The sequence below is a fragment of the Nothobranchius furzeri genome, chromosome 3, assembly GCF_043380555.1.
Source record: "Nothobranchius furzeri strain GRZ-AD chromosome 3, NfurGRZ-RIMD1, whole genome shotgun sequence".
Lineage (NCBI taxonomy): Eukaryota > Metazoa > Chordata > Actinopteri > Cyprinodontiformes > Nothobranchiidae > Nothobranchius > Nothobranchius furzeri.
In genome coordinates this window covers 62,329,932-62,356,683 of record NC_091743.1, presented here as the reverse complement: position 1 = coordinate 62,356,683, position 26,752 = coordinate 62,329,932, and the positions used below count along the sequence as shown (strand labels likewise).

Sequence of the window (26,752 nt, the reverse complement as noted above, 5' to 3'; positions counted from 1 at the left end):
TCTCCCTGCTTGATTTTCAGTGTGAGTCAATAAGAGGGAATCAATAAGGAGGTATGTCAGGGATAAAAACAAAGCTCTGATATAAACAGAGAGGGCGGCTAAAGAATGTAAAACCTCCCATAAAAGAAAACGTACATCAGAGAGGAGGAAGTGAGACCAAAGATGGAGATCAGGATCTATTAGGGCTGAGTCTGAGCAATACCAGAATCATTCATCTAACGACAGAATGAAGAATGAGGAGTCTCATAAATTCTCAACAGTGCTGGAGACCTTATGTGTTCATCTGTTAAATTTTTGTAAAAGCTTCCTGTGCCTCTTACTTCTGCAGCATTTTATTTTCAGAGATTTCTGATCTTTCTAGTGACAAATTCTCAAAACTTTCTTTTAGACTTAATGAATAATTTAATATCTATTTTGTCTCCTGGCACAAGGAGGGAGTTTTCTTGGATTTCTGACTTTTTTCTCAGAAGTCAAGAAGTCAGATTATGAGAAAAATTAAAAGTTCTGAGATAAAAACAAGAATTCTTAGTAAGAATTATAAATTCTTATTCGTTTCTCTTTTTCCTTTTCAGTGACCCTAATCCTCTTCCATAGATTAACTTTCAAACTTGTAATCCCAAAAAGCTGTGGAAATTTACCACATGAGCTAAATTAATTGAGTACTCTTTAATCAATCCAATGAATATTTATTTTATTGTGTAGCTATTTTAGTCCATTATTTGAAATCTCAGTAATAAAGCATAAAACTAAGGAAAAATTGCTTTTTGCTTGCCTAAGCTAAAGTACGGAAACAGAAAGCTGCCAGCCGCACAAAAAATGAAATTATATGAATATAAAAAATATATATAATAACATATATAAAAGTATATACATTACATATGTATTATAATATATGTAAATATAAAATTATCACTTTTGAACATTATAATATAATCTAGACAATATGCATCACATTTGTACAATAAAACAATATTGTACAATAGGCTATAATTATATTGTACACACATTGTATATATATATATATATATATATATATATATATATATATATATATATATATATATATATATATATATTTTTTTTTTTTTTTTTTTTTTGAACAATAACATTATATTATTAAATGGTATTGCTCTTTTTATGTTGGGTGGACAGCAGGTCTATAGTCGTATAAATGTGGTGTTTCATTTTTTTTATAATTTTATCAACAAGTTAACCTGAAACTTATTATGGGAAGGAAGGAGAGAGAAAACAGTTTATTGTAGATATATTAAATTAGTCTTAGACATCTAATCTTTACAGCTAAGTCACAACTGTGATTTGTTCTGACCTAAATATTTCCCATCTAAGCATAAATTGTCCCACGCAGCTAGAATATTCATCATGTGCAGCCTTTTCTGCCCACCCATCAATTTCAAGGCTATTGTTGTTTGTTGTTGTGAGAAGTGACAGAAGGGCATTTTTACCAGACTGGAGGCTGATCTGCAGGCGTAGCGGCTGGAGGGGTGAGCTCGGCCAGCGAGCGCTGTTATTTCTGAGAGTGGAGAATGGGGAGTTTTCTCTGCTGCGGGGTGTGAGGAATAACAATGATCCTGGTTATAATCACTGCAACAGCTGTGCTTCAGGGCATGTACAGTATTATTTACATTTTGTATTGTAGTCATCAAATCGCGAGCCCACATAGTTTGCTAGAATGAAACATGAATTCCATCTGTACATTAAAAAAAATCCAGAAATATACAATTAAAAAATAAGTTCAGCAAGAATATCTGTTGTTTTTCTTAAAAGACATATTCATACACAAACAGTGCATGTATACCAAATTATCTGTCTTTCATCAGAATTTTTTTTCCCGGAAATAAAATGCTGTAAACAACTTACTTATGTTTATGTTTATGTATTTAGCAGACGCTTTTGTCCAAAGCGACTTACAGGTGACAATCGGCATGTTGCCCTTGAGGCTAACAACAACAATAACAACAACAACAACAACTTGACATCAATCATGGAGAGGAGGGAACAGGGAGTGGACAGTAGAGAGGAGGACTGGTGCAGAGAGGGTGCTAGTTTAGAAGATGCTCTCTGAAGAGCAGGGTCTTCAGGAGTTTCTTGAAAATTTAAAAGGAACCCCCTGTTCTGGCAGTGCTTGGTAGGTCTTTCCACATTTGTGGAACGATGCATGAGAAGAGCCTGGATTGTCCTGAGCGTGGTGTAGGCACTGCTAGCTGACGATCCTGTGATGACCGGAGCGGCCGTGATGTAAGCCTTTGCAAGAGGATTCAGGTAGATGGGAGCCGTACCATCTCGGACTTTGTATGCTAGTGTTAGCAATTTGAATTTGATGCGTGCTGCTAGCGGTAGCCAGTGGAGCTCAATGAACAGAGGGTACTTAAAGGTACAATGCATACAAACTTTACAGTGAAATAATAACAAAACAGTCTAAAGACTTAATCATGTTGGAAGAAAGTTTATGTTGAAACAGATGTTCTTCTCAGCCGGCCGAGTGGTTGCCCATTTTTCTCCTTTTGAAAAGGCCAAAGAGGGGAGTAGTCTTTGTTCACAATCTGTCCTGCCTCCATACTTCCTGGTTTCAGAGCCAATTATTTTTGAGCCTGTGGGGTTCACGTGGCTGCACTGGCAGAGCAGCAGCTACAGCATCCTTCACTCTAATATCATGTAAAGAAGGCCAAAGGCTAACGTTGAGCTAACAGTGATAACAGAAAACAAATTGTCTGCTTTAATCTCAGGCTACTTTTTTTAAATGACCAAAAACTCAATACCATAGTGCAACAGATTATTCTACTCATCAACTCACTTTGTATGATTTGTCTTCACTTGTCATCTAGAATCTTCTGGCACTGAGCCGTAGCTGGTAAAAGCCGCTCAGAGCAGACTCTTTGTTTTGAAATGTGGACTGCAGTACCCACATTTGACCACAGGAGGTCACTTCAAACTACTTTTAAAGTAATGCAACTTCTAAAGACAACGGACAAAACTTTTTTTTAATTTTTTTTCTTGTTGGACAAGGTCCATGAATTCACAAGAATCTTAACGGGGATTTCAGAACAAACATTCAGACTTTGTCCTTTATAGTAGAACATGCAAGCAGAAAGGATAGTAGTTTGTTTATTTGTAAAATTCGTGCTTTTCAAACATGTGCAAATATTCTGACAACCTTAGTTAGGATGATGTTTTTTTTACTTTAAATGTTGAATCCACTTTTCTAGTCTGTCATAAATTCTGAACAAAATGCATTTAGAATTTTGCTTCTGGATTAGAAAAGCAAACCACTAAAATTCCTAAAATACTTACATCATTGTTATTATTTCACTGCAAATGATTGTTGTGTCTTCACACACTGCCACCCACACGAGTCTAATGAGGTAACTGATGTGTGAGTATACTATCAGCATTCACACATACTGTAGAACAACTGCTTTTGAATTGTTGTAATAAACTGTAATCCACACCAGGGATGCATCTAATAAAAATATCTTACTTTAGTTGAGCTGCCTCCAGTTTGGAGGATATTTTTGCATCTACACACAAAATTTGTTCACATGTTTATTTAGCAGTCATTTTTACCTGTAAGTATCCAAGGGATGGCTGCAGGGAGCTAACATGGGAATCTGTCTGACATGTGCTTTTTAAACAAGTGTTTACAACAGTTACCCATCTCTACAAGCTGTTATAAAAAGAAAATCATTCAGTGTCACTATCTATTCACTCCAGCTGGGTTTCAAATAAAGCTTCTTCATATCTGAATACTCATTTAAAATCTGCTATTACTGATTCCTCTCATTTATCATTACAGTGCCTTTTTGCCGTCACATCAGCAATTCAATATCATGGTGAAGCTTATTAATTTAGGTCTACAGCCTTGCACAGCTTCTGAAGCTGATATATTTGAGTGTATGTTTGCTCAGGAAGCTGTCAGATCTACTGAACAGATGTTGGGATTGACAGAGAAAAGCAGACTAAGAAAACAGATTCATTTCTATTATTTTCTGATGTTTATACATTTCTAAATCAGAACAACTGCGTGTGACACTTGGTTCATGCATTTTTCTCAGTTAACAGCAGACGATGCTTAACTTTTTATAAGTGTTCTTTTTTGCATTCACTCACTGAAACTTGACAACGTAGCTCAGATTTCTGTTCATTAACACAGGAATAAAACACAACATGACATGCTCTGTTCAGGCTGAGTTTGCATTGCTTTTAAAGTGCAGCAGCAGCAGCAGCAGCATTTAGAAACAACTTTACTCAGCAACCCATCAGCTGCAGAACAAAGGTTTATGCGTGTGTGACTCTGGAGGTGCTGCTAAAGTATCAACACTTAAACTGCAGCCTTTTATCATATTAAAGAAAAACTCTAATGTATGTGCTAAATTGACCTGAATATTAATCATAATCTGATTTATCTCATTTTGTGGAAATTGTAATTATTCTTTTTTCGTAGCAATTTGTTAAAATAAACTTTTTTTTTCCAGATCAGAAGACGAAGACCCACACCTGCTACATTAGTAGCATCCAGTGATCAGTCATCACCAGGTAAAACACACGCCGACACTCAGATTGGTTTTGTTGTGTGTGTCAGCTGGACTTCATTAATTGATGATTCACTGATAGCTAATTTGAAGCTACTGAGGGTTTTGCTTGATATAAGGTGACACCAGTCCCAAATAAAACAGCTTGTACTCCATGACTCTAAAGATCACTAACACAAAAACACACACAGGCTTCAACAATATCTGCAAATACTTTCAAAATGCACTCTAAAATTACTTGTTGAATTTACTTAACCAAGTTATGACAGTTGGTTCCACTAAACCAAGTTGCTTAAATGTACAGAGTAAAATGCATTTTCTTTTAACATAACATAAAGCAATGTATATTTTTATCTTAACAGTCAAGCAGTTAAGTTTAGTGGAACCAGTTAACATAGCCTGGTTTTTTAAATTCAGCATTTCATTTCTTAGAGTGTAAAATAATTCCAAATCAAGAATTGTTTTGTCAAAAAACAGCATCAGATTAATTCCATCGCACATAACTGGAAGTTTAGGGTTTTGTTTCTAACTCTCTGTATGTGTGAACCTGTTATCTGTTTAGCTTTTCATTAGCTTGCATTTTTTTCACTCGTATGTTTTTTATATTTTTCAGTTAAGTTAATCTTTCTTGTAAAGAAGAAATAAGATGTTTTATTTTCAGTCCTCTAAGGTTTTAAATATTAGGAAACGATCAAATGTTTCTCTTAGGCCAAATAAGGTTTTTAATTAGTGTAAAAACACTATTAAACAAAAGCACGTGGTGTCACCATTTACTGAAAAACGCCACTGATTTCTTCTTGTTTAACTTTATTTAGGCACCTCAAGCGTTTGTGTTACTTTTAACTTGTTGCGGTTTAGCTCATATTCCTGGATGTTGCATCACAGCACAATGATTCAGTTCTTTTTTAGAAAAATGGTTCTCAGATTATCTGACTGAACGGTTCTCTGTCTAACCCAGTGATTTATCGTTGCCATGTTTGGATTTTTGATTTGTTTTTGGGTTTTTAATTAGATTATCTCAGCTGAAACAACATTAGACAAAAAGTGCTTTATTCTTCTCAGATGCAAATTAGTAAACCTCAGCTCTGCTGCTGCGTTCTTTTGTATGCAGTTTTTATCCTTGCAGCATATTTGGTTTTCATTCTGAATAACGGCAACAAAAGCCTCTGGGATTGTGGACTAGTCCTGGTTTGGACACATTATCTTTTCACTGTGACACTCACATCAATAGATGGTATTTTCTTGGTTGCCCTGGAGACACATAAACACCCAGACATTTTATTTTGTTGTCGCTTCCCAGCTGTGTTTTGGCATGAAATTTGTTCATTAGAGTGTATTTTTAGTGTTATCCCAACAGAATGGTAATGAATGGCTTTAAAGTTTCTTTCTCCACCACTAAGCTGCACGTTGTTTAAATGCAGGTCTTTCTACAAGCACAAACAACCCATGAGCTTGTTCTGAGGAGAAGAACTCCAATTACTCCAGTAGCAGGGTGTTTTGTTTAGTAAAAAGTCAGCTCTGTTTAATTGTGACTGCTGTGATGCTGCACCTCAGCTCCGTTACACATCAAATAAATCTCTGACTACATTAAGAAAACCAAAACAACCATGCATGCTCTCGGGATCTTAATGATCAAACACAACAGCGAATCTCTGAGGAGATATCCTGCTGGATGAGTCATCTATTGGCTCCTTGTGCTCCTCTGCTCTGCTCTGCTTTGCTGTGTGTGTGTGTGTGTGTGTGCGTGCGTGCGTGTGTGTGTGTGTGTGTGTGTGTGTGTGTGTGTGTGTGTGTGTGTGTGTGTGTGTGTGTGTGTGTAAAGTGACCCACTGCAGCATAAAGAGATGATCAGCAAGACATCGGGGTGGGGGGGGGGGGGGTCTTTCTCTGCGAGTGAGAAATCGAGCTGGTTAATCGATGAGCCTTTCGTCGTGTAATACACACACTCAATATTATTCATCAAAAAATGTTATCAAAAATTTTAAAGGCTTTACATTTTTACCATGGCATCTAGAGCAAAGCATTAAAACATGCCCAAAAACATGTTTTCCCCGTAAAGCATTTGATTTCTGTCATTTTGTGTGATTAAATCTGCTGGTTTGGTTCAGTAATTTAACACAAGGGAAATCCAAATGTGAGTTTACAACTTAACAAAGCTTCCTCCCTCCACAGTGAGTCAGAGACGTGCAACAATGATGAGCTTTAAGAAGGTGTGAAGTGTAGGAGTATCTGTGAATCAAAGGGACTGGAATCTGAAATCAGATGTCAGAATTAGAAAGAGTATTCATGGATTTTCCAGAGAACTCTATTCCTGCAACAGATCCCAAGGAGTAGGCATCTGAAGCGTTTATTATTGTAATTTCTGCATATCCGAAAGGTTGACTTATGTCTGTGTTTTTGATTTGATTTAATAAAATGTAATGATTTATGTATTTCTTTATTTATATTCTATCCAAAGCAAGTTTTGTTGTTGTATCTAAATGAATCAAATCCATCTTGTGCATATCTTAGTGGTGTCTATAGTTTGGCAAGTGCTGCTCTGTTTCTTGTCAGTCTCTGAAAAAGCCGTTTTATTAAGCTACATTAAAAAAAATAATAGTATTAATTTAAAGGTCCGGGCCCTTTCTTCAACCCCCCCCCCCCCCCCCCACACACACACACACACACACAAACACCCCACCACCACTATAACCTCAGAATCTGATGGCGACAGAAAATGTTAACGGCTTGCAATATGCAGGAGCAGGAACCCTGTTTTGAGCTACACACACACACACACACACACACACACACACACACACACACACACACACACACACACACACACACACACACACTTCTGGAGCAACACTGAGCTGCGTTTCCAAACAATAGCAATATCAGAACCAGACTCTTAACAGAACATGGTAAACAACTCCCTAAATGTGATTTGCAAATATAAAGGGGCGCATGTCCATGACACTTGGCAGCTCAGCTAGCCTACTGTTCAGCTGCTCCGAGCTGAAAGCGAGCATTTCACACACAGAGGGTGTTCTGTGCAGCGGGGTGAGAGTCATTCAAAAGGGGAGTTTGATGGATGGGTTATGATCTAACAGTTTGACAGGGGAACCAGCACATGACTGGATAAGTGTTTTCCAAGATTGTAGGTTACAGAGGTGATTAGATTTTTTCATTATTTGATAGAACATTTCGTTTTTTGGTTACCATCAGAATGTGAAGAGTATTTCAAGAAATAAAAAAGCGCAGAAAAATATCTCAGGCGGTATCTTTAACGTCTCATATGATAACAAAATTACAAAGGGAGACTGGATGAACTTAGACGAGCAGAGGCAGACAGAAACACTGGTGTTGTGATCTTTATGAGTTCTTGGGAGAAAGAGATGGTTTCAAAAAGATGGGGGGTGAGGAGATATGATGATGAGGGGGAAGAGGAGTGATGCTGGTTCAGTCATGGTGTGGCCCACATCAGGCACAGCCCTACATTATTAAATGTGCTGCAGATTGCCCTCCTCTGAGCATCTTCAACTTCAAAAGCACATCAGTTGAAAAAAAATCAATGGAGATCCTGACTCAAGGTGAAGTAATGATGGAGGATGGATCAAAACTCTGGGTTCTCCAAGACGGAGCCTGGCTTCTGGAGAATTTGTCTTCACTGATTCTTCAGGAACTTCCACTGAAATCAAACAAAAAGAAAAACTGGGATCAGGAACTTTCCAAATGGATATTCCTGTCATGTGCGGTGTGTTAAGTGCACTCAGGTTTACTTGTTGGAACAGCTCAGATCCTATATCAAAGCTATTAAACATGTTGGATTGTCTTGATTCCTGTTCAATGTTACCTGTAGCCAATCAGAAAGCTAGGTGCCAGAAGCGCCCTGCATGCTCCTTCTTTGCCATGTCATGGAATTTTTCCGTGATGCATTCTTAAACCTGTTGCGTTTCTGCCACTAAATGTCGTTTTACTTTTTGACGGGGCAATGGCGGTGTTGACAAAGCGGTGTCCCTACCAATCACAAGCTTGCGGTCTCCATCTTGCTCTGTGAGCCTGTCAAAGACCCCTTGTGCCGACGCATAATGCTCTTGCGTGTTTAAGCACCAACGCAGACGAGAAGTATAAATCAGGCGATACAAAGATGTCTGATGTGCTTATCATTTTGCCGGAGGTTATGCTTCCATAGATGTTTGACCCTAATGGCCATCTGTTGAAGGTCTCACTCAAACACAAAAATGCAGCTTGTCTGAAAATGTTTAGATGTGTTCTGCCCCCTATCGCTAGGGAAAATATGCAACACAATTTTTTATTTTCAACAAATATTTAAATGATAACGTTTTTGAAAGGCGTTCTCGTTTCTTTTCTACAAACCTTTATTCGTCAGGATTCTGAAGGACCTATCCGACCCTGAATGATGTTTAAAATCTCAACATTTTACTTACTTTTACAAGTTTTATTATTGGCTGTCTTGTCATCTTCCTGTCAACTGAGTCAACCACTTTCTTTGTTCCATCTTAAATGTATTAAACAAGAATGTAGTGTTAAGCGGACAGAATAACGGACTAAATTAGAGAAAGGTAAAGAAAATAAAAAATAAGATATTTAATGGGATTAAAGAATGAAAAATAGGAGTTTTGGACCAGAACAGAGACGAATTAGAATGGATTGTTCTGAACGCACACAGAGGTGATGGATACCATTATGTTTGTATTTCCATAGTAACAGCATGTTTTGTTTTCATCATCCTTATTGAGATGGGACTGTAGCTGATACAGATGAGCATTTAGTGGCTCTTTTGTTTGGGTACAGACAAAAGTAAGTGTTTAAAATAAAAAGAAAGGAGCCACTTGTGGTTAATTAAATAAATAGCCTTCTTCCTCTCTCTCTCTTTAAGCAACAAGAGCCTCAACAAAAGACAAAAGAGTATTTTGAAGTGCAGCTTTCTGTTTCCTGATCTCAGTGAAAAAGAGTTTTCTTGCTTTGCTTTTATTTTTATCTGATGCTGCTAAGCAACTTTGAACAGACTCAGTAGAAACAAGGAGACTTAGCTGCAAGTGGGAAACCTCTCTTTGTTCTCATCTTGCTTTGTCTCCATCAGTCAGCTGGGAGTTCCAGTGATAGACTCATCTCTGCTGAAACGGCTTTTTTATTGACCTTTTCTCCCATCCTGCAGTGCAGATGGGCTGCACACGCAGCCAAAACATTTTCAGAATCTGTCGGGCGAATGCCAAGTTTTACATTTCTTGACCCAAATAGGCTTTTCAACCGTGTCTGCAGCACTTTGTTTGCACAAATTAAAGTGCAGTGGCTTTCTCCTCCGAGGTTTCAGCTTCAGCTGCTGTATAACGATCATTCTAACTGCCAACTTTAACGTAAAAACTAAAATTTTATTCTCTGGAGTGAACGGATCTGAGGTGTTTTAAACTGTGTGCGCTATGAAGCAGATGAGATAAAACCAGAAATGAGCTTGCATGCTGAAGGTTCATTTATCATCCACAGGAGGGATTTTGAGCACAACTGTAAAAAATTGTCTAAATATTTAATGACAGCAAAAAACAAACAAAATACAAGCAAAAAATGAACGAAGTGTAATCATTAAAAAGTGTTTGACCAACATGATTTCATTATTTTGTTAAGTTTTCTATTTGCCCAAACTATTACTGCATCAGCTTCACTTTATAGATGTGGTTTACTTTAGATCTGTAAAGAATAAACTAACAAGAATAAATAACTTGATTAATAATTTTTTTTATTATTTAGACCCACCTTTAAGACATCACTAAAAACATAATAAAAATATCCATCATGCTTGTTTTCATCGTTTTTTTCTGGATACATGCAAATAAATGTGTATTTTTCCAAGATGACATCTGTTTTACAGTTTTATTCTACAGCCAGTTTGTTGTTTTGCAGGGTTTAATCAAAACAGTTGATCTAAATTTACAAACCATGTCTGGTGCACATTACGCCTGTTTCCTGGAAAATATCTGGAATCAAATAAATAATGCCTGAAATAAAACCACCTGACTTTTGGCAGCTTTTGGCTATTATTAAGCAGACTTATAGACAAATTCAACTCAAAACTGAATTTCAGAATTGTTTAAGTTGGATCTCTGGATTTGGTGGTGGTGCAAACTGGGAAACCTAGAAACAAATGCATCACAGGAAAATTGAAAAGCCAACACATATGCAGGATTATTATGCACACATTTGATGGAACACACACACATAAGTTTCCTGTGTCTAGGGATGCATAGGTTGCTAAGCAACAAGCTGGTGTCCTAGAAAAAAGTTCACAGCTGTAATTTGTAGATTAGATGCAGTTTTAAGATACTCAGGTTAGGATTCCATCTGTGGCTTTACTGTGGGAGGGACTGTTTTCCTCTCCCTTTAGCCATTTTGATAGTGAAAACTGCTCCCTTTTTTATTACTTAGGGCCCTTTTATTAAAAAAATGTTGTTTCTCTTCTTCTCGATCTTCCACCGGCTTTCATTAGTGATTTAAATTTCATTCAAATAAACCAAACAAAACTGAAATTGCATCTATTTCACAAAGTATTTATGTTTTTTGTGTTTTACAGATTTCAGACTTTAGGTTGAATTGAAGAGATTATGCAAAAATAAACTTTTTATGAAGAAAATAAGCATAAATATACAATACCAGAATTTGCAGCATCAGCATTGTTTCAGATACAGGGTTATCTACAGAGGTACTTTGGCTGCTCGCTAGAGAGTTGCTCATAACTTCATGTATGAATGCAGAGCAGCAGAAGTAGAGAACCTAAAATCCACAATAGTGAGTTAAAAAGCAACTATCTGGCTCTGGCAGAAAATCCACCTGGTTGGTCAGGTGTCCCAGAAGGCTGTTTCTGTAGATGGTGACATGAGGACGGACAGATTACAGTCACACTGGTTTTTAGTTGAACACTATTTACTAGATGGAAGATTCAGATTCATTCCAGCATCATTGATATTTACATTAAATATTTATCTAGCTGAAAATAGAATTTTATATCAGTGCAGAATTTTAGATTTCCCTTTTTATCAGCTTATTGATCTTTATAATGCTCGTAGAAATGTACCTACAGTTGTGATGTGTGAGTGTTATCTTATGTTACCTCATTTATTTTACTGTATCCTATTCTCTGAACACACCTGTGGTCACAGACAGGGCTGCAGTAAAACTGGTAAACGTGAGGCAAGAGGTCACGCTGTTTTCTGAGTGTTTGCAGTTCTGAGTTTAAATTGTTCTTTTTGCTCAAGTCATTTAGAAGTTCCTGTTTAGTAATAAATGTAAAGAAAATTCAAATCCGTTTTTCTTTTCATTTAAGCTGCAGTTTTACACACTTTAATAAACATAAACACTAAATACACACCAGACACTGAAAGCTGAGGTTGTTCTGAAAAAAGGAGCAGAGTTACAAACATTTTACACTTTTATTACAATTTTAAAGCCATAAAACCAAAAAATAATACCTGTTATATTTATGGTCATAAGAGGGTTAAACGTGATACATTTTCTGCCTCCCACTAAGAGATGGTGAAAGTGAATGTGAGCATAAATATATAAGTTTTATTACTTTATTATGTATTTTTTATTATCAACGATTACTCCAAAGGGTGCAAATGAAGGCAACTGGACTTCTTTGGTTTCTTGAAGACTATTCATTTGTCATCCAAGAAACTTTATCAATTCTGACCGGAATATGGGAGAGTCAAGCTTATAAGCTGTAGCTGTCTGTTGTTATTTAACGAGCAGAAACTACTCTGAGTATCCCTCCTCTCCATCCCCTGATGAGTCGTTGTGTTGATTAGATGCAGGAAGGTGTGACCTAGGCTGAAACTGCTTAGGAATGAGATTCAAATCTGCATTATAGGTACTGGGAAGGTGAAATCTAAGCCCCTCCCCTATTGAAAGTAGATTTTTTTTTTACATTTGACATAGATAGCTTCTTTTACTCCTTTCCCCATCTATCTTCTGTCCAGAATGTGTACTTTGTCATCTTCAAAGGTGTGTCCCTTGTCCTTCAGGTGTAGGTGGACTGCAGTCTTGACCTGAAGAGGTGGCTCTCCTGTGTTGTGCCATGTTCTTGTGTGATTGTTGTTTAGTTTCCCCAATGTAAACATCTGGACAGTCCTCACTGGACTGCATAAACAATGCCACTGAGCTTCTGTTTGGGTGTTTTGTCTTTAGGATGGACCAGGTTCTGTCTGAGGGTGTTGTTGGGTTTAAAGTTTACTGGGATGTTGTGTTTGGAGAAGATTCTTCTAAGTTTATCTGAGACTCCTGCCACGTATGTGATGATGGTGCCTTTGTGTAAAGGGTGTTGTTAGGTTGGTAGCAGAGCTCTCATGTTTAGTGATAAGTTCAGTGAGATCATGGAATGGGATCAAGGATTTCCTACTGACAGGAAAAAGATCTCCGCTAACATAGCTGTAGATCACACTGGATTGCAACTGTGGTTACATTTATTTTACATTTATTTTACTACCTCTTACCAGAGCTGTCTTTAGTAAGCACAAAGTCAGTTTGGTTGTACACCTGTGTAATAATAATAAATTATCTTGAATCTTGAATACTACTGTACTTCCTGAATGAGTGACCTTATAAGGCTAAAATAAAATGACAAATACAGACAGAAGGACAACTTCTTTCTTCTTTTATAATGCGTTGCATCACCACCTGGTATCAGAACAGGACTCAGTATTGAAAGATAATCAAATATCACACAACTTGGACTCAGATCAGGGGCAAACATGTGGTTGTAACATCTCTAGATATGAGTCAGCTTTAAAAACTAAAACAATCATTTATGAACTAACATTAACTTCAATTTATGACACAAAATACCATATTTTTCCTAGTTTATTATGTTGTTTGAACCCAAGGGTCTCATTATCTGAATTTTGAAACTTGTTGGATCGTGAATCTGTTTAAAAGTTTTGCTCTATAAGTGCCCCCCCCCCCCTTTTTTTTTACTTTGAAAACCCGCCCCTTCAAAAGTCTCTGCACGGCCCTGCCTGGATGCACAACAAACAGAAACTATCACTGTGCTAAAATCGTTTTTTTTTTTTTTACCATACTTGAGTTTGATGCCAAAATAAATGTTTTTTTTTTGTTCCACAGAAATAGACGAAGATCGACTTCCAAATCAGCTGTACAAGGTAGTTGAATTTGAGCTCTAAATAAAGACATTACATGATAAACACAAATTTAGCTCCGAATCTGTTGAAATACTCTCGTCCCTCTCTCTGTTCTGCTAAGCTGATTCTGAGTGGATATTTTTCAGGCAGCCTTGTTGAATTCTCCTCGACAACGACGGAAAGGACAAAAGGGAACACCGACAATGAAAGGTAGATGCTACTTCTTGCAGAAGATGTATGCACCCTTGCAAATTTGCCCCCCCACACACACACACACGCATGAAGTTTAAGCTACTTCCAAATTTAGTGTCCAACGCCTAAATTTGTCAGCTTTCTTCAACTAAAACTCATGATCTGTTTTCAGACCAGGGCTCCTCCTCAGTCTTGTTTTAGACTTAAGAAATGGGTCTGTGTAGACTAAGGCACGTTGACCTGTGCAAGCTCTCAAAAAGCAGCCATAGGACTCAAAAGAAAAAAACTGGAGAAGTTTCCCAACTCTTGATGCATTCTTTACGTTTTTGTTTTTAGGTCACAGCAGTGCAGATGCTATTTTAGGTTTACAGTTTCAAGAATGAGACTGGTTGCTGGAGCACTTAGTGTGCAGTAAAGCAAGAGAGCATAAGTGAATAGTTTGCAGCTTAAATTTGGAGCTGTGCTGTATTTGTTTGTACTTTGCTTATTATGCTGTGAGGATAATGTTTTATTTTTCCAGTAGCAATCATCATTATGTTAGTTTCACTCTGCAAGAAGAATACAACTACAAAAGGATGCCTGAAGGTAGTTTTCTCAGCTCTGATGCAGCTTTTCCCTCTTCTTTTTTAGGTTTTTTGGTTGAATATTTCTGTTTTTCTACTCACACAATAACTGTCCTTTCTTGCACCTTCTGATTGCCGTATTTGTGTCTTCCTGCACCTCCAGAACTGCAGTTCCTGGTAGAGCACCACCTGTACAGACAGCAGCAGGGAGGTGGAGATGAATGCTCCTCAGAGAGCTGCTTGTCGGACCGACCCAGTCCTGACTCCGTTCCCACCGGAGAGGAGCTCCCACACGACGACGAGGCCACAGCAGAGGCCTTTGAGAAACTGCGCTGCCAAATGGAAGGTGATGAAACTGATGGAAATTTGTTTCTGGGGTATACAATTTCATACAAGTATGTTAGTTATTTTTACCTTTAAGTTTCAGCCAGTGTGACCAAACTGACAACTGTTTTATCAGTTACGTGGTCTGCGTGAAAGAAAATGTAAAAAAGAGAAAGCAGGATGAGATAAAGGTAGAAGGAGTTTGAGCACTGAAAAGAAACAAAGCTATTAAAGTGGTTTAGTGGTTTTCTGTGAAATATAAGAATGTCACATTTTACCAGTGCTGGTAAAAGATCCACTCTCATACGATGAGGACATCAATGTTAGTCTTTACTTGCAAAAATCCAGGGCAGTTCTCACTTAGGAGCAATAAACCCCAAAACAAAAGCAGCATAAAAGCAGCATATATTATTTTGCTGTAAAGAAAAATACAACCATGTTGAAACAGAGAACAAATAGCAATATAAATGGAAATATAAAAAGTCAAGTGAAATCATAAACTGGGAAAAAATAGAAAAGTAAGATGAAAATGTGTGAATGAGATAGAAATCATGTTCCAGAAGACTTTTTTAAGGGGACATATTATGCAAAAGTCAGGTTTTGTGTTCTTTCATGCTGCCATGTGCGTCTCTACTGCTTTTATAAACACTCCAAATGTGAAAAAATAACAGTCCATCCTTCTTCTGTCAGTGTTATTTTTAATTAGTTGTCAGAAGAAGTCATTTCAAAAGATTCCCGTTTGGGATGCCACAAATGTGGAAATTAGAATAGAGCCCCATCTCACTTGCAAGAGAGCAGCAGCAACTCTACTCTGAGCCCAACCTGGACATCTGAGCTTCTCAGCTTATAGCAGCCAAAGCGGGGTATGGGTGTGCGTGGCCATCGCCAGCTTGTTTTTTTAAATTGACAAAGGCCTGAAATGGCTCAATCTGGAATATACTGAACATGTCAAAATAAAACTGGTTATGTGATATAGTTTAGTGAAAAGAACTTCATAAAATGTCTTGTATTGACCATTGACCTATTTTACCTTAAGAGAAAAAATCCTTACGGGTCATTATGTGAAACAAGAAAAAGAAGTAAAACACAGATGAAAAATTTAATATTAAGAATGTTTAAAAAGGAGAATGTTTTATGGATGAAGTTTGCTTTTATCAAAAGAACAAAAAACAAAACTTAAGTCTGACAAATATGAAGTTATTTAGCTGCTAGTGAGCTAAACATTTATGGAAACCAGCTTCATTCAAAGTTTGGAACAATTTTATGATCAGAAGGGTTTACAGTAAAACACCAGCAATCATTTATTTGTACTAAAAAATATAAATAATCATTAAACTCTGAGATATATTAGAATGTCACGGGATAATAGAGTTGCTGTTTTAGGCCACACATTATGATTAGGAATGGTATTGATTTTTTATTTTTAAACTCCCAGCAGGACAGGGTCATGATCAAACAGGCAGAGAGGCTGAGCTAACGTGTTTTACCTCTAATGACCGGAGCGGCTTAGCTCAGGATCATTGACATATATACTGGACAATTCAATCAATCAATCAATCAATCAATCAATCAATGCTTTATTTATAAAGCGCCTTCCGCAACCCTGTCAGGAAGCCCAAAGCGCTGAACATGGTACAGTTGTAAGTAATTATACTGAATAAATCAACAATAAAAGAAATTCAAATTACAAAATACAAATGACAAAATACAAAATGGAAATAACAAGATAGATGAAACATTCCGGTAAAATACAAATGTGTGAAACACAATTGGATTGAGTGGATGGATTGAGTGTACCAATGAAAACTGTGGAATGGATTCAACATAATAGAGGGCCATAATCAAACATGTTCTGGAAACGCCAAGCGGAGGAGGTGTGTTTTTAGGTGATTCTTAAAGACTGGCAGCGAAGGGGACAGCCTAACTGAGGGTGGCAACTGGTTCCAGAGTAACGGTGCTAGGACTGAGAAAGCCCGGTCCCCATGTGTACGACACCTAGACCGAGGGACAGCGAGCAGGCCTTGGTCAGAGGAGCGCAGAGCGCGTGATGGGGAATGTCTGTTCAGGAGTGTGGCCAGATAGGGGGGAGCACCACCCTGGAAGAAATGATAAACAAAGACGAGTATTTTGAATTGTGAGCGATAGGAAATTGGAAGCCAGTGCAGGGAGGCCAGAACTGGACTGATGTGGTCCCGTTTCCTGGTCCCAGTCAGGAACCTGGCAGCGCTGTTTTGCACAACCTGTAGGCGACGCAGTGTTGACTGACACAACCCTGCGTAGAGAGAGCTGCAGTAGTCAAGCCGAGAAATTACAAAGGCATGCAGTACCCGCTCCAGGTGGGCTCTCGACAGCATATGCTTGATTTTAGCAAGGCGTCTCAGGTGAAAGAAACTGGACCGGATCACAGAATTGATGTGAGCATCAAATTTAAGTCCTACATCAAGTTTCACCCCCAAACTGGTAACAACTGGTTTTGAGTATGGAGAAAGAGGGCCAAGATCAGCATAACGATCCACATTCCTGCTGTTGGGGTGAAAAACAATGAGCTCTGTCTTTCCCTCATTCAGATGTAGATAGTTGGACATTAGCCAATACTTCACCTCATTAACACAGGAGACAAAGGACTGAATAGAGTGACCTTTCTCCTGACACAATGGAGAGTAAATCTGGCAATCGTCAGCATACAGATGGAATGATAGGCCATGTTTACGAAAGATTGACCCCAGAGGTAGCAGATAAATGGCAAACAAAAGTGGACCAAGGATCGACCCCTGCGGGACCCCCCCACCGGAGCCCCTCACAAGAAGAGAAAACATCACCCAGTTTAACACAGAATGTCCTGTTTTGGAGATACGATCTAAACCAGTCCAGAGCTGACCCTTTGATCCCAACCCATCGTTCCAAGCGATCGAGTAGAATCACGTGGTCAACTGTGTCGAAGGCTGCTGTCAGGTCTAATAACAGAAGCAGCACAGATGTTCCCTGATCTAGTGATAGATAGATGTCATTTAGGACCCTCAGTAGAGCAGACCCTGTGCTATGGCCAGACCTGAACCCTGATTGGAAAACCTCAAACAGATCAGAGTCAGCTAAATGTGAGACCAGCTGCTGATAAACGACTTTCTCAAGCAGTTTAGATGTAAAGGGCAGGGTAGAGATAGGCCTGTAATTTTCTATCACAGAGACATCAGCACCAGGTTTCTTCAGGGTCGGCCGAATAACTGTTGCTTTCAAAGCAGCTGGGACCACACCTGTGCTGAGGCTCCCATTGATAATCTGACCAAGTGAAGGGCCAAGGCACGGAAAGGCAGCCTTCCAGAGACGAGGCGGTAGAACATCAAGTGGAGAGCCAGATGGCTTCTGCCTCGCAACTAGCTTACTCAGCTCAGAGTATGAAACAGTATTGAGGGAGCTCAGGGTGGGTGGTGATGGAGGAACTGGAACAGGGTCAACAGAGTTACCAGAAATAGCTGCTCTAATGCCCGACACTTTATCAACAAAGAATTTGTGAAAAGCTTCAGAGTTTCCAGCAGCTGTAGGAGACATGGTGCTAGGCTCCTGATACACCAGAACTGAGTTTAGCGTTTTGAAGAGAATCTTAGGATTACTGGAGTTTGTCTCAATGATGTCTGCAAAATAGGCCATTCTGGCGGCCCTCACTGCATCCTGATAAGCAACTAGAGATACTCTGAACAACTCACGCGAGACCTGTAGGCCATCCTTTTTCCACTTTCTCTCAGAGGATCTACACGCCCGCCTACAAGCCCGTGTGACATCAGAGAGCCAAGGCTCCCTCCTAGGCCGAGACTTGCAAAGCTTGAGAGGGGCAACCACGTCCAGGACCTGATTACAAAGTACATCAAAGTGTTGTGAATAGTGATCAACGTTAGATGGATCAGGGTTAAAGGTCTCTAACCTTACAGACATACAGTCCACAAACTTTGAAATTGTTTCTGCATCCAGGGCTCTGAACCTAGTAGCTGGAGCTTCACACACAGGGACAGGACATGGCAACGTAACATCACAGAGTATTGGAGAGTGGTCAGAGAACACAGGAGGCAAAGTCACAAGGTTCATGATGGGTAGACCATAAGAGATAACCAGGTCCAGGGTGTGACCCCTGGCATGAGTTGGGGATGATACCCATTGAGTTAGATTGAATGACTCTAGCAAATTAAAAAAACCTTTAGCAAGCACATTATCAGGACAGCAGATATGGATGTTAAAATCACCAAAAAATAGGACATAATCATATTTTAGGATGCAGTCTGCCACAAGATCACAGAAATCATTAAGGAAGTTAGAGTCAGTCTTTGGAGGCCGATAAATCAGCACAACGAGCAGGCTGGGGGAGATGCACAGTTCAAATAAGCACAGTTCAAAGGAAGAAAATGACATGGTGGGTGTAAGCTGTTTACAAGGAAAGCTGGATTTAAAAACAACAACCATCCCTCCACCTCTGCCCCGTGACCTGGGGATATTAAAACACGAGCAGCCAGGTGGTATGAGCTCGAGTAGGGAACTTGTGTCGCCAAACGGGATCCAGGACTCACAGATGCAGAGAAAACCCAGGTCATGCTGAATAAAAAAGTCACGAAGAATAAAAGTTTTGTTCAGCACAGACCTGGCATTGACCAAACCAAACCGGGTCTGCAGCGGGGCTGCAGCACAGAGATCGCGCACGGACCCAGTCCCCTCTAACTCTGTGCCCGTAACCGAGCGCAGATTCTCCCAGCAAACCCCAGTCTGGCGTGATCTTCGAGCCGATCGGCCGTGGCGCGGTGCCGATACACCATCAGAGCCGGCCGAGTTCCCTGGGCAGGGCGCCGAGTAATCCAGGAGACATCTCGGAACCATCGGGTCAGAAGCTGGGCCGGATCGGGCCAGCCGCTTGTTCAGGGATCCAGGCCGACGTCTCACGCGCCGGCTACCTCTCTTTCCTCGTCTTCTCCGATGCTTCCTTCTCGAGCTGGGGCGGACAGAGGGCCGACACATCACGGCCTGGGTGGAGAGAGCACGCGGGCAGTTCAACCAGCAGCATCGTCCGTGAGGCCCATAGCTCGCACAGCCCGGTTCCCAGCGCGCGCCGCCGGCCACATCAACGGAAGGACGAAGCCCCAGCAGCGCAGCTCGATCATATGTCAGCAGAGGATCCACACCATTCAAAAAAGGGATCAGCGACAAGAAAAGTGCATAAAAGCCAATAAAACTCCAATAAAAACCGATAAAATGCAAGGCATCAGTGCGTAAAGAGGACGAGCAGCTCGCAGCGTGACCGTGCACAAGCGCCATCTCAGTTCTTCACAATTCACTTCCATAGGCTCCAATAACATGTTTTTGAGGGGAAATGGGAGGTGGCCACCACCGCCATTTTGACCGTGTCACAGGTTCCGTCAAGCCCAGACAATTCCACAAAAGGGAAGAGAGGTAGAGCTGAGGGTGGGGCTGTAAGGCTGGGATCAACTGACGACATCTGGTCGAACTAGCTACAAGCTAACCTGAAGCTAACCCAAAGCTAACACAGAGGTGGGAGCTAAGCTAACGGAGGTAGCAACCTAGCAAAACTGGAGTTAACTGTGCACAACACCAGAGCTTCTGAGTCAGATATACGCCGGGCTGACCGCTGGGTAAAACCGGGTGGAACACAGAGGTCTCCCGAGAGCTCCACAAGCCGGCAGCCCGCGCAGCAGACAAGCGCCGCTGCAATCTCAGATGCGCAGAGCTGCAGCTGGGGAGAACCGGGTGGAAAGATTTCCATCCGAGAGCTCCACAAGCCGGCAGCCCGCGCAGCAGACAGGAGCCGCGGCAATCAGGGATGCACCGAGCTGTGGGGAGGGGAGAAACGGGTGGAAAACAGAGGTCTCCCGAGAGCTCCACAAGCTGATAGTCGGAACCCAGCTCCACCAACATGTTATATTTCAACCCATTTTCTAAAGTGCAGCATTATGTTAAATGCACTGGGTTTTACCCTATTACATTTAAATTTCATGGTTAAACAGTACATGTTAAAATCTAAGCTCAGCTCGGCAGTGACCTAAAATACATAAATATGATTTTACTTACCGACAAAAAATGAAGTGGAGACTCCTTGGACGCTCTATTAGTGCAATTAATGGCACAGCAAGTCATTTTGTCCAACAATTGCACAAAAAATATCCAAAACAGAATACACAAACACTACAACTAATGGTCTAAGTTGAGAGACGGAACAGTTTTCAGGCGAGGCTGAGGCTCAGACTGAGGCCTTTCCCCGGAGCTAGCTAGCTCTGCAGTCACGTGGGTCGGATGCTCATTAATTATTCAAAATTTTAGGCTTTTAATACACTTAAACAGAAGAGTGAGAAAAAAATTCACCCCTCTCAGAGTTGTCATGAGTGTAAACTAGATAATTTAAACCGAAAACATGTTTTGGTACCAGGCTGTAAACATGTTTATTTCTGCTGTGAAATTGGTATTTTTAACATGGGAGTCAATGAGGATTTGCTCTCTTCTGACACCAGCCCCCAGCGGATGAGGGTGGAACTGCAATTTATTTCACTTCCACATTGGCCCCAATTTCTGTCCCGCATTGTGGGGGCTTACTCAGGATAAATAAATCGCCGTCATGATCGGAGGCGTGCAGTACACACACACAAGTCTTCAGTAATTACCCAAGACTAATGCATCGTTGAGCAACAGTTAAATTTTCCTTCACTGGCCAGATGCTTTAGTCTATTTATTCTGTGAGTGTGTGTGTGTGTGTGTGTGTGTGTGTGTGTGTGTGTGTGAAACTTAAAAGCTGCACTCCAGCTGACCATGTTCTTTATAAATTGTTCACCGGTGGAGCCGCAAATGAAGTTCTCAGTCTAGATGAAAGAAACAAAGAGGAAGCTTGGGAACACAAATCAATGACCATTAACACCAGCCCTGCCGGGTATGGATTCAATCAAAGATCAGATGTTTAAGTTGGTTGTGAAGAGTAAATAACCTTCAGCTGGAAATGTCAGGTGGCATTGACTGATGAGAGGAGGAGCGGTTCTGTGCAGCAGCATCATTTCACTGCTTAGTGTTGTGTGTTGCTCTGATTTTGGCAGGTCAGCCTGGTCTTCCAGCTCATCCTCTTTGTGTGTCTCCTCCCCCTGCAGAGTTCTCCAGGGAGAGTCTGTTAGAGGCTGATGGTGGACTTGAATGCCCCCTCTCTAAGGAGAAAGATGTTAGCCCAACTGTGGCCAGCGCTGCAGATTTATCATCGCAACGAGAGAATACACAAGCAGGTACATAAAAATAAACAAATCTCTCCATTCCTATTTCGTCTTGCTGCCACCGGGCATGCTGGATTTGTTACTTACGTGTGTTAAACTGTTCAACAAGCTTGTCATGGCGACATTTAATCACGGTATGTCAACAAACATTAGTGGCTCTGTTCTGTATTTCATGGGTAAATTATTGGAAGATATCTGCTCTGTTTCTGAAATCTTGTTACTTTTGTACACATAAATATCCACTTTAATACCATGACATGATAACTCACACGAGGGTTGCATTTTAAAATATAACTCAACCCTTCAAATTAATTTAATACATCTTGATTAGGAGTGTTTCTTTCCAGCAATGGTGAATCAAGACGGGCCCGTTTGTCACTTGTTTGCTGACAGAGAAATCTGAGGCTTAAACATGTTTGTGTCTAAATAATCACTACCTGATGAACCAGATGGCTTGGGGATCCATATGGTGGGATGTTGTGGGAAAACAGGAAGCAGCTTGCAAACATGTTTCTTCTGCGACTGGAGACACTGTTTATGCATGGTTCGAGCTGAATCTTTAATGAGTAAAATCCACAAGGAAGCAAATTAAAGTCTGCTTCAAACTAAACATCCATCCATCCATTTTCTGAACCCGCTTTGTCCACACAGGGTCGGGGGGGGGGGGGGGGGGGGGGGCTGGTGTTTATCTCCAGCGGTCAACGGGCAACCAGGCGGGGTACACCCTGGACAGAGAGCCAGTCCATCGCAGGGCAACACAGAGACACACACAGGACAAACAATCATGCACACACACACTCACACCTAACGACAATTTGGACAGACCAATCAACCTAACGGTCATGTTTTTGGACTGTGGGAGGAAGCCGGAGTACCCGGAGAAAACCCACGCATGCACAGGGAGAACATGCAAACTCCGTGCAGAAAGATCCCAGGCCGGGAAGCAAACCCAGGACCTCCTTGCTGCAAGGCAACAGCTCTAACCACTGCGCAGCCCTCAAACTAAACATGATTTTTTTTATTAAGCAAAACATTCTTTATTACTCTGAACATGCTAGGCTAAAAATCTGATGAATTGAAATGTCATTTTTGAATAAGAGTTTCAAAATAAGAGCACAAGTTACAGAAGGTTGTCGGGGCGGTGGTGTGCCCTCATTGGACATCCATGTTTGGGCATTCTTGTATTTACCTTTGTTAAAAAATATTAAAGTGGCTGTGTGTAGTTTCCCACCACTAGGGGGCAGTACATGCATACATTTCAGGGTCATTTTATACCATATTGCTGTGACTGTCTCTAGTTTAAAAACATTATGGCAAACGTTGTTACCTGTGGGGCAGAAAGCATGTGACCTCAGCGTGACCCTTTTTTTTTTAGATAAATGGTACTTTTTTGGCAACTAAAAATCATTTGATTCATTCTCAATGTTTCAATGGACATTTCCAGAGAATAACAGTAAAAACTACACATTGTCTCTTTAAAGGCTGAATGTGGAACAATTTTTTAAAAAGCTATTTCATTTTTTTTAAACCTACAGGCTTTTTAGAGGTGTGCAGAATGAAGGTACAGTGTTTCCTTTAAAAGCTATATTTTAAATAACAAAAATCAAATGTTTTCTTTTTGATGGGCACAACACTGGGTTTATGTTTACATCTACCAGCCAATAGAGGGCACCATTGCAGGGTGCCAAACAGTCTGCTCAGCACAGCGAGGTGGCACAGTGGAAAATTGCGGGCTCGGCAAGTTAAGCAGCTACTTCTCAGCCCAGGAGATGTTGTTATCCTTCTGAGAAGAGGAGCGACCTTTAAAGATTTAAAACCAGTGTGAGTTTAAGTGAAGCCTACAGCAGATGGACACAAATAAAACTTTTCACATATGGCAGTGAACCTGGTTCCCCAACGACTCCAAATCTTGTTGTATTGTTGCAGCTACAACCTCCACCTACTAGATGTTGCTTTGATGTCCGTGTTCCATATTTACCCTTTAAAAGGGCCTGAAATCCCATTATTTTCTCAGGCCTTAACCTGGTCTCTGTAGTGATCATTCAACAGAAAAAATACACCAGACCACACATTATTCCACACTAATCTGGAAAAATGGGAGAATTCTGCAGTAAATGTATAGAAATGTCTAAAGGTACTTAATCTGTTCATTTTTCAAGTTTCTCATTGTTTTGTTTCTAATTCATGTGCCTGTATTAATTGATATTTGATATAGACACAAATTGAAGAAGAAGAAGAAGAAGAAGAAGAAGAAGAAGAAGAAGAAGAAGAAGAAGAAGAAGAAGAAGAAGAAGAAGAAGAAGAAAGGATCTTCTATAGCGTATTTCAAGATAAAATTCATGAGGCGCTTCATAAAAACAAAAAATGTAAAAATATAAAAAAGAATTTAGAAAATGATTAAAAATATATTTTAAATGAGCAAAAAATAGACAATTGTGATTTAAAAATGTAAAGAAAGAGAGAGAGTGAATAGGAAAGAGGGAAATCAGTGGATCCTGAGGAAAGTGGAATACTATAGATAGGGAGAGCAGAACAAAGAGAGGGTGATGAAGGTCACAACAAAACCAGCTTGAACAAGTGCGTTTTCAGCTGCATTTTAAAGGAATCCAAATATTAATTAAAAAGGGTGTTCAATAAACACCCTTTTTTAAAATAATGTTTAATGGCCAGGGTTTAATTCCTTAATTTTTAGTGCTTATGTTTAGTCTTATTTTCCTCTGGTACAGCACTTTAGTCTGCTGGCACACCATGTATCAAGTTCTACGTAAATAAAGACACTATTACTGAAATATGCTTGTCCTTCAGCCATGCATAAACAATTCTGGTAATCATGCATCAAGATTCCTGCAAATTCTATCATAAATTAATGTGATGCCTACTTCTGTTCTTTGTTTTTCTGCAGAAAAAAAAACAGAGAAAGATTCTGCATAGAGAACCTCAAAATGAAAACTAACCGGGCTCTCAGATCTTTATTCAATGTTTTGTTAAAGTCTTTTCACCAGTCATCTACATCACTTCCTCCTCTTGATGTAATTTATGTTTTTCAGGCACAAAAGCAGAAGCATCCTGTGCAAATCAGCCAACGCTGGAGAAGACGAAGAAATGCAGCCTGGAGAAAGAGAAATAGGAAAGCCTGTGCAGCTCTATGTTGTTCACTCGGCTCCGGTAGCCCAACAAAATGACAAAAGATTGTCAGTGCAGATTCACTTTTCAGAAACATCAGGGCGTCTACAAACAGACCTTAGCTATGAGAACAAGAAACAATATTTCTACGATTATTTTGTGAGAAACATCTGTGTAAAGAGACAATATTGTGTGTTTTTACAGCTGTTTCTGCGCTGATTTAAAGCTAGTGTACTGTGTGCATAAATCTGGGAGAGTGATCTCATGTCTCATTTACACCATCACATTTTTTTCTTAAAACTTGATTTTTCCCCTTGGGTGATAACATAAAGTTGGCTCATTTTTGAAAGTATCCAAAAGTTTCATGTGACTTTAGCATATATGGTTACAGCTTAGAGTAACAAAGCTGTGTCAGCACATCAACTGGAGCTAAAAAATGTAAATTTGAAATCCAACATCAACGCACGTCTGTAAGTTGATCTCTAGTCTTTATTAACCAACAACCACTTTAACATATTTAACATAACTCTTTTTGTTTGACATGAGAAGTAACCATCCACTATTTATATGACACATTTAAATTTTGTCTCACACACATCATTCATGACTGGGATGTGTTTCCCCGTTTATCAGACCACAAATCTGCAAATGAGGTGTGACAGCTTTGTGTTTTCCCAGTGTTTTTATTCTCCTTGCACATTGTCAAGAGTGTTATGCTTGTAACTACGGTGATTGTGTTGCTTGTGAATGTTTCTGAATGACCAACAAGTCAGCGCTGTGCATGAACGAGGCAAAAACCGAGCACAGGAACCGCTGCTGCAAACTTTTTGTTTTCACACCTTCTGCGTGGCTTTTGAGCTTTAAGGATTTCATCTTTGGTGTTGGACAGAAGTTTTATTTGAAGCAAAAAAAGAAAAGAAACAAGTAGAATAAGCATTTCATTAAAGAAAATGACATTTGGATATTTGTTGTGGGAAGATTTTAGCAGACTGGCACAAAATCATGAAATACGAAGGAAAATAACTAGTTCAGCAAATCCTAAATATTTTTCATTTGAACTAAAAATATGTGAACTTTTCATTTTGGCTTATTAAATTGGATTTACAAAAATCGATGTGTGCATCAGCATCCAGCTTCAGTGAACAGTTTGCATCTTTTCAGCAGTAAAAGCCAATATTTCTACATAAATCTGAAGCCTTCTTATGATGAAATATAAAAGAAAGCCCATTTGTTGGGAACATTTTAATAAAAACTTTGATTTTTAAAATTTGAAGGTTCTCAGTCCTCCAGGTCATGGTAATCCAAACAAGTCCAGATGAAAGCAACTGGACGTCTTTGGTTTTTCGAAGACATTTCATTTCTTCCAGTTGCCTTCATTTGAACCCTTTTGGATTTTAAACTTATTTTTATTTTGGATGTGTTTTCTGGTACATATTCAGATGAAAAATCAGCTTCTAGAGGATGTGTTTGAGTTAAGTCAAGTTTACTGAAACATTAAGAATGGGATAACGTTTTAGTTAAGTTCTAATCTTAGACCTGTGGGTTTTTTGACTTTCTCCCTGTGTTTGCATAGCTTTTCTATGGTTTCCTTCACACTTAAACATGCTTGTATGAACTGGTGATTCTAA

The 26,752-nt window shown here is 39.6% G+C and overlaps 1 protein-coding gene across 1 annotated transcript in view; it reads left to right on the top strand.

Annotated features, from left to right (window-relative positions):
• The window catches only part of LOC107385309 (protein phosphatase 1 regulatory subunit 1A), a 35,135-nt gene extending 9,782 nt beyond the window's left edge, over positions 1–25,353 (top strand). Inside the window, exons 2-7 of the mRNA XM_015959110.3 lie at positions 4,491–4,551; positions 13,665–13,702; positions 13,828–13,891; positions 14,600–14,782; positions 21,885–22,013; positions 25,049–25,353. Coding sequence (XP_015814596.1) covers positions 4,491–4,551; positions 13,665–13,702; positions 13,828–13,891; positions 14,600–14,782; positions 21,885–22,013; positions 25,049–25,128 — 555 coding nt within the window. The 3' untranslated portion in view covers positions 25,129–25,353. The remainder of the gene's footprint in view (positions 1–4,490; positions 4,552–13,664; positions 13,703–13,827; positions 13,892–14,599; positions 14,783–21,884; positions 22,014–25,048) is intronic.
• The last annotated feature ends 1,399 nt before the right edge of the window (positions 25,354–26,752 follow it).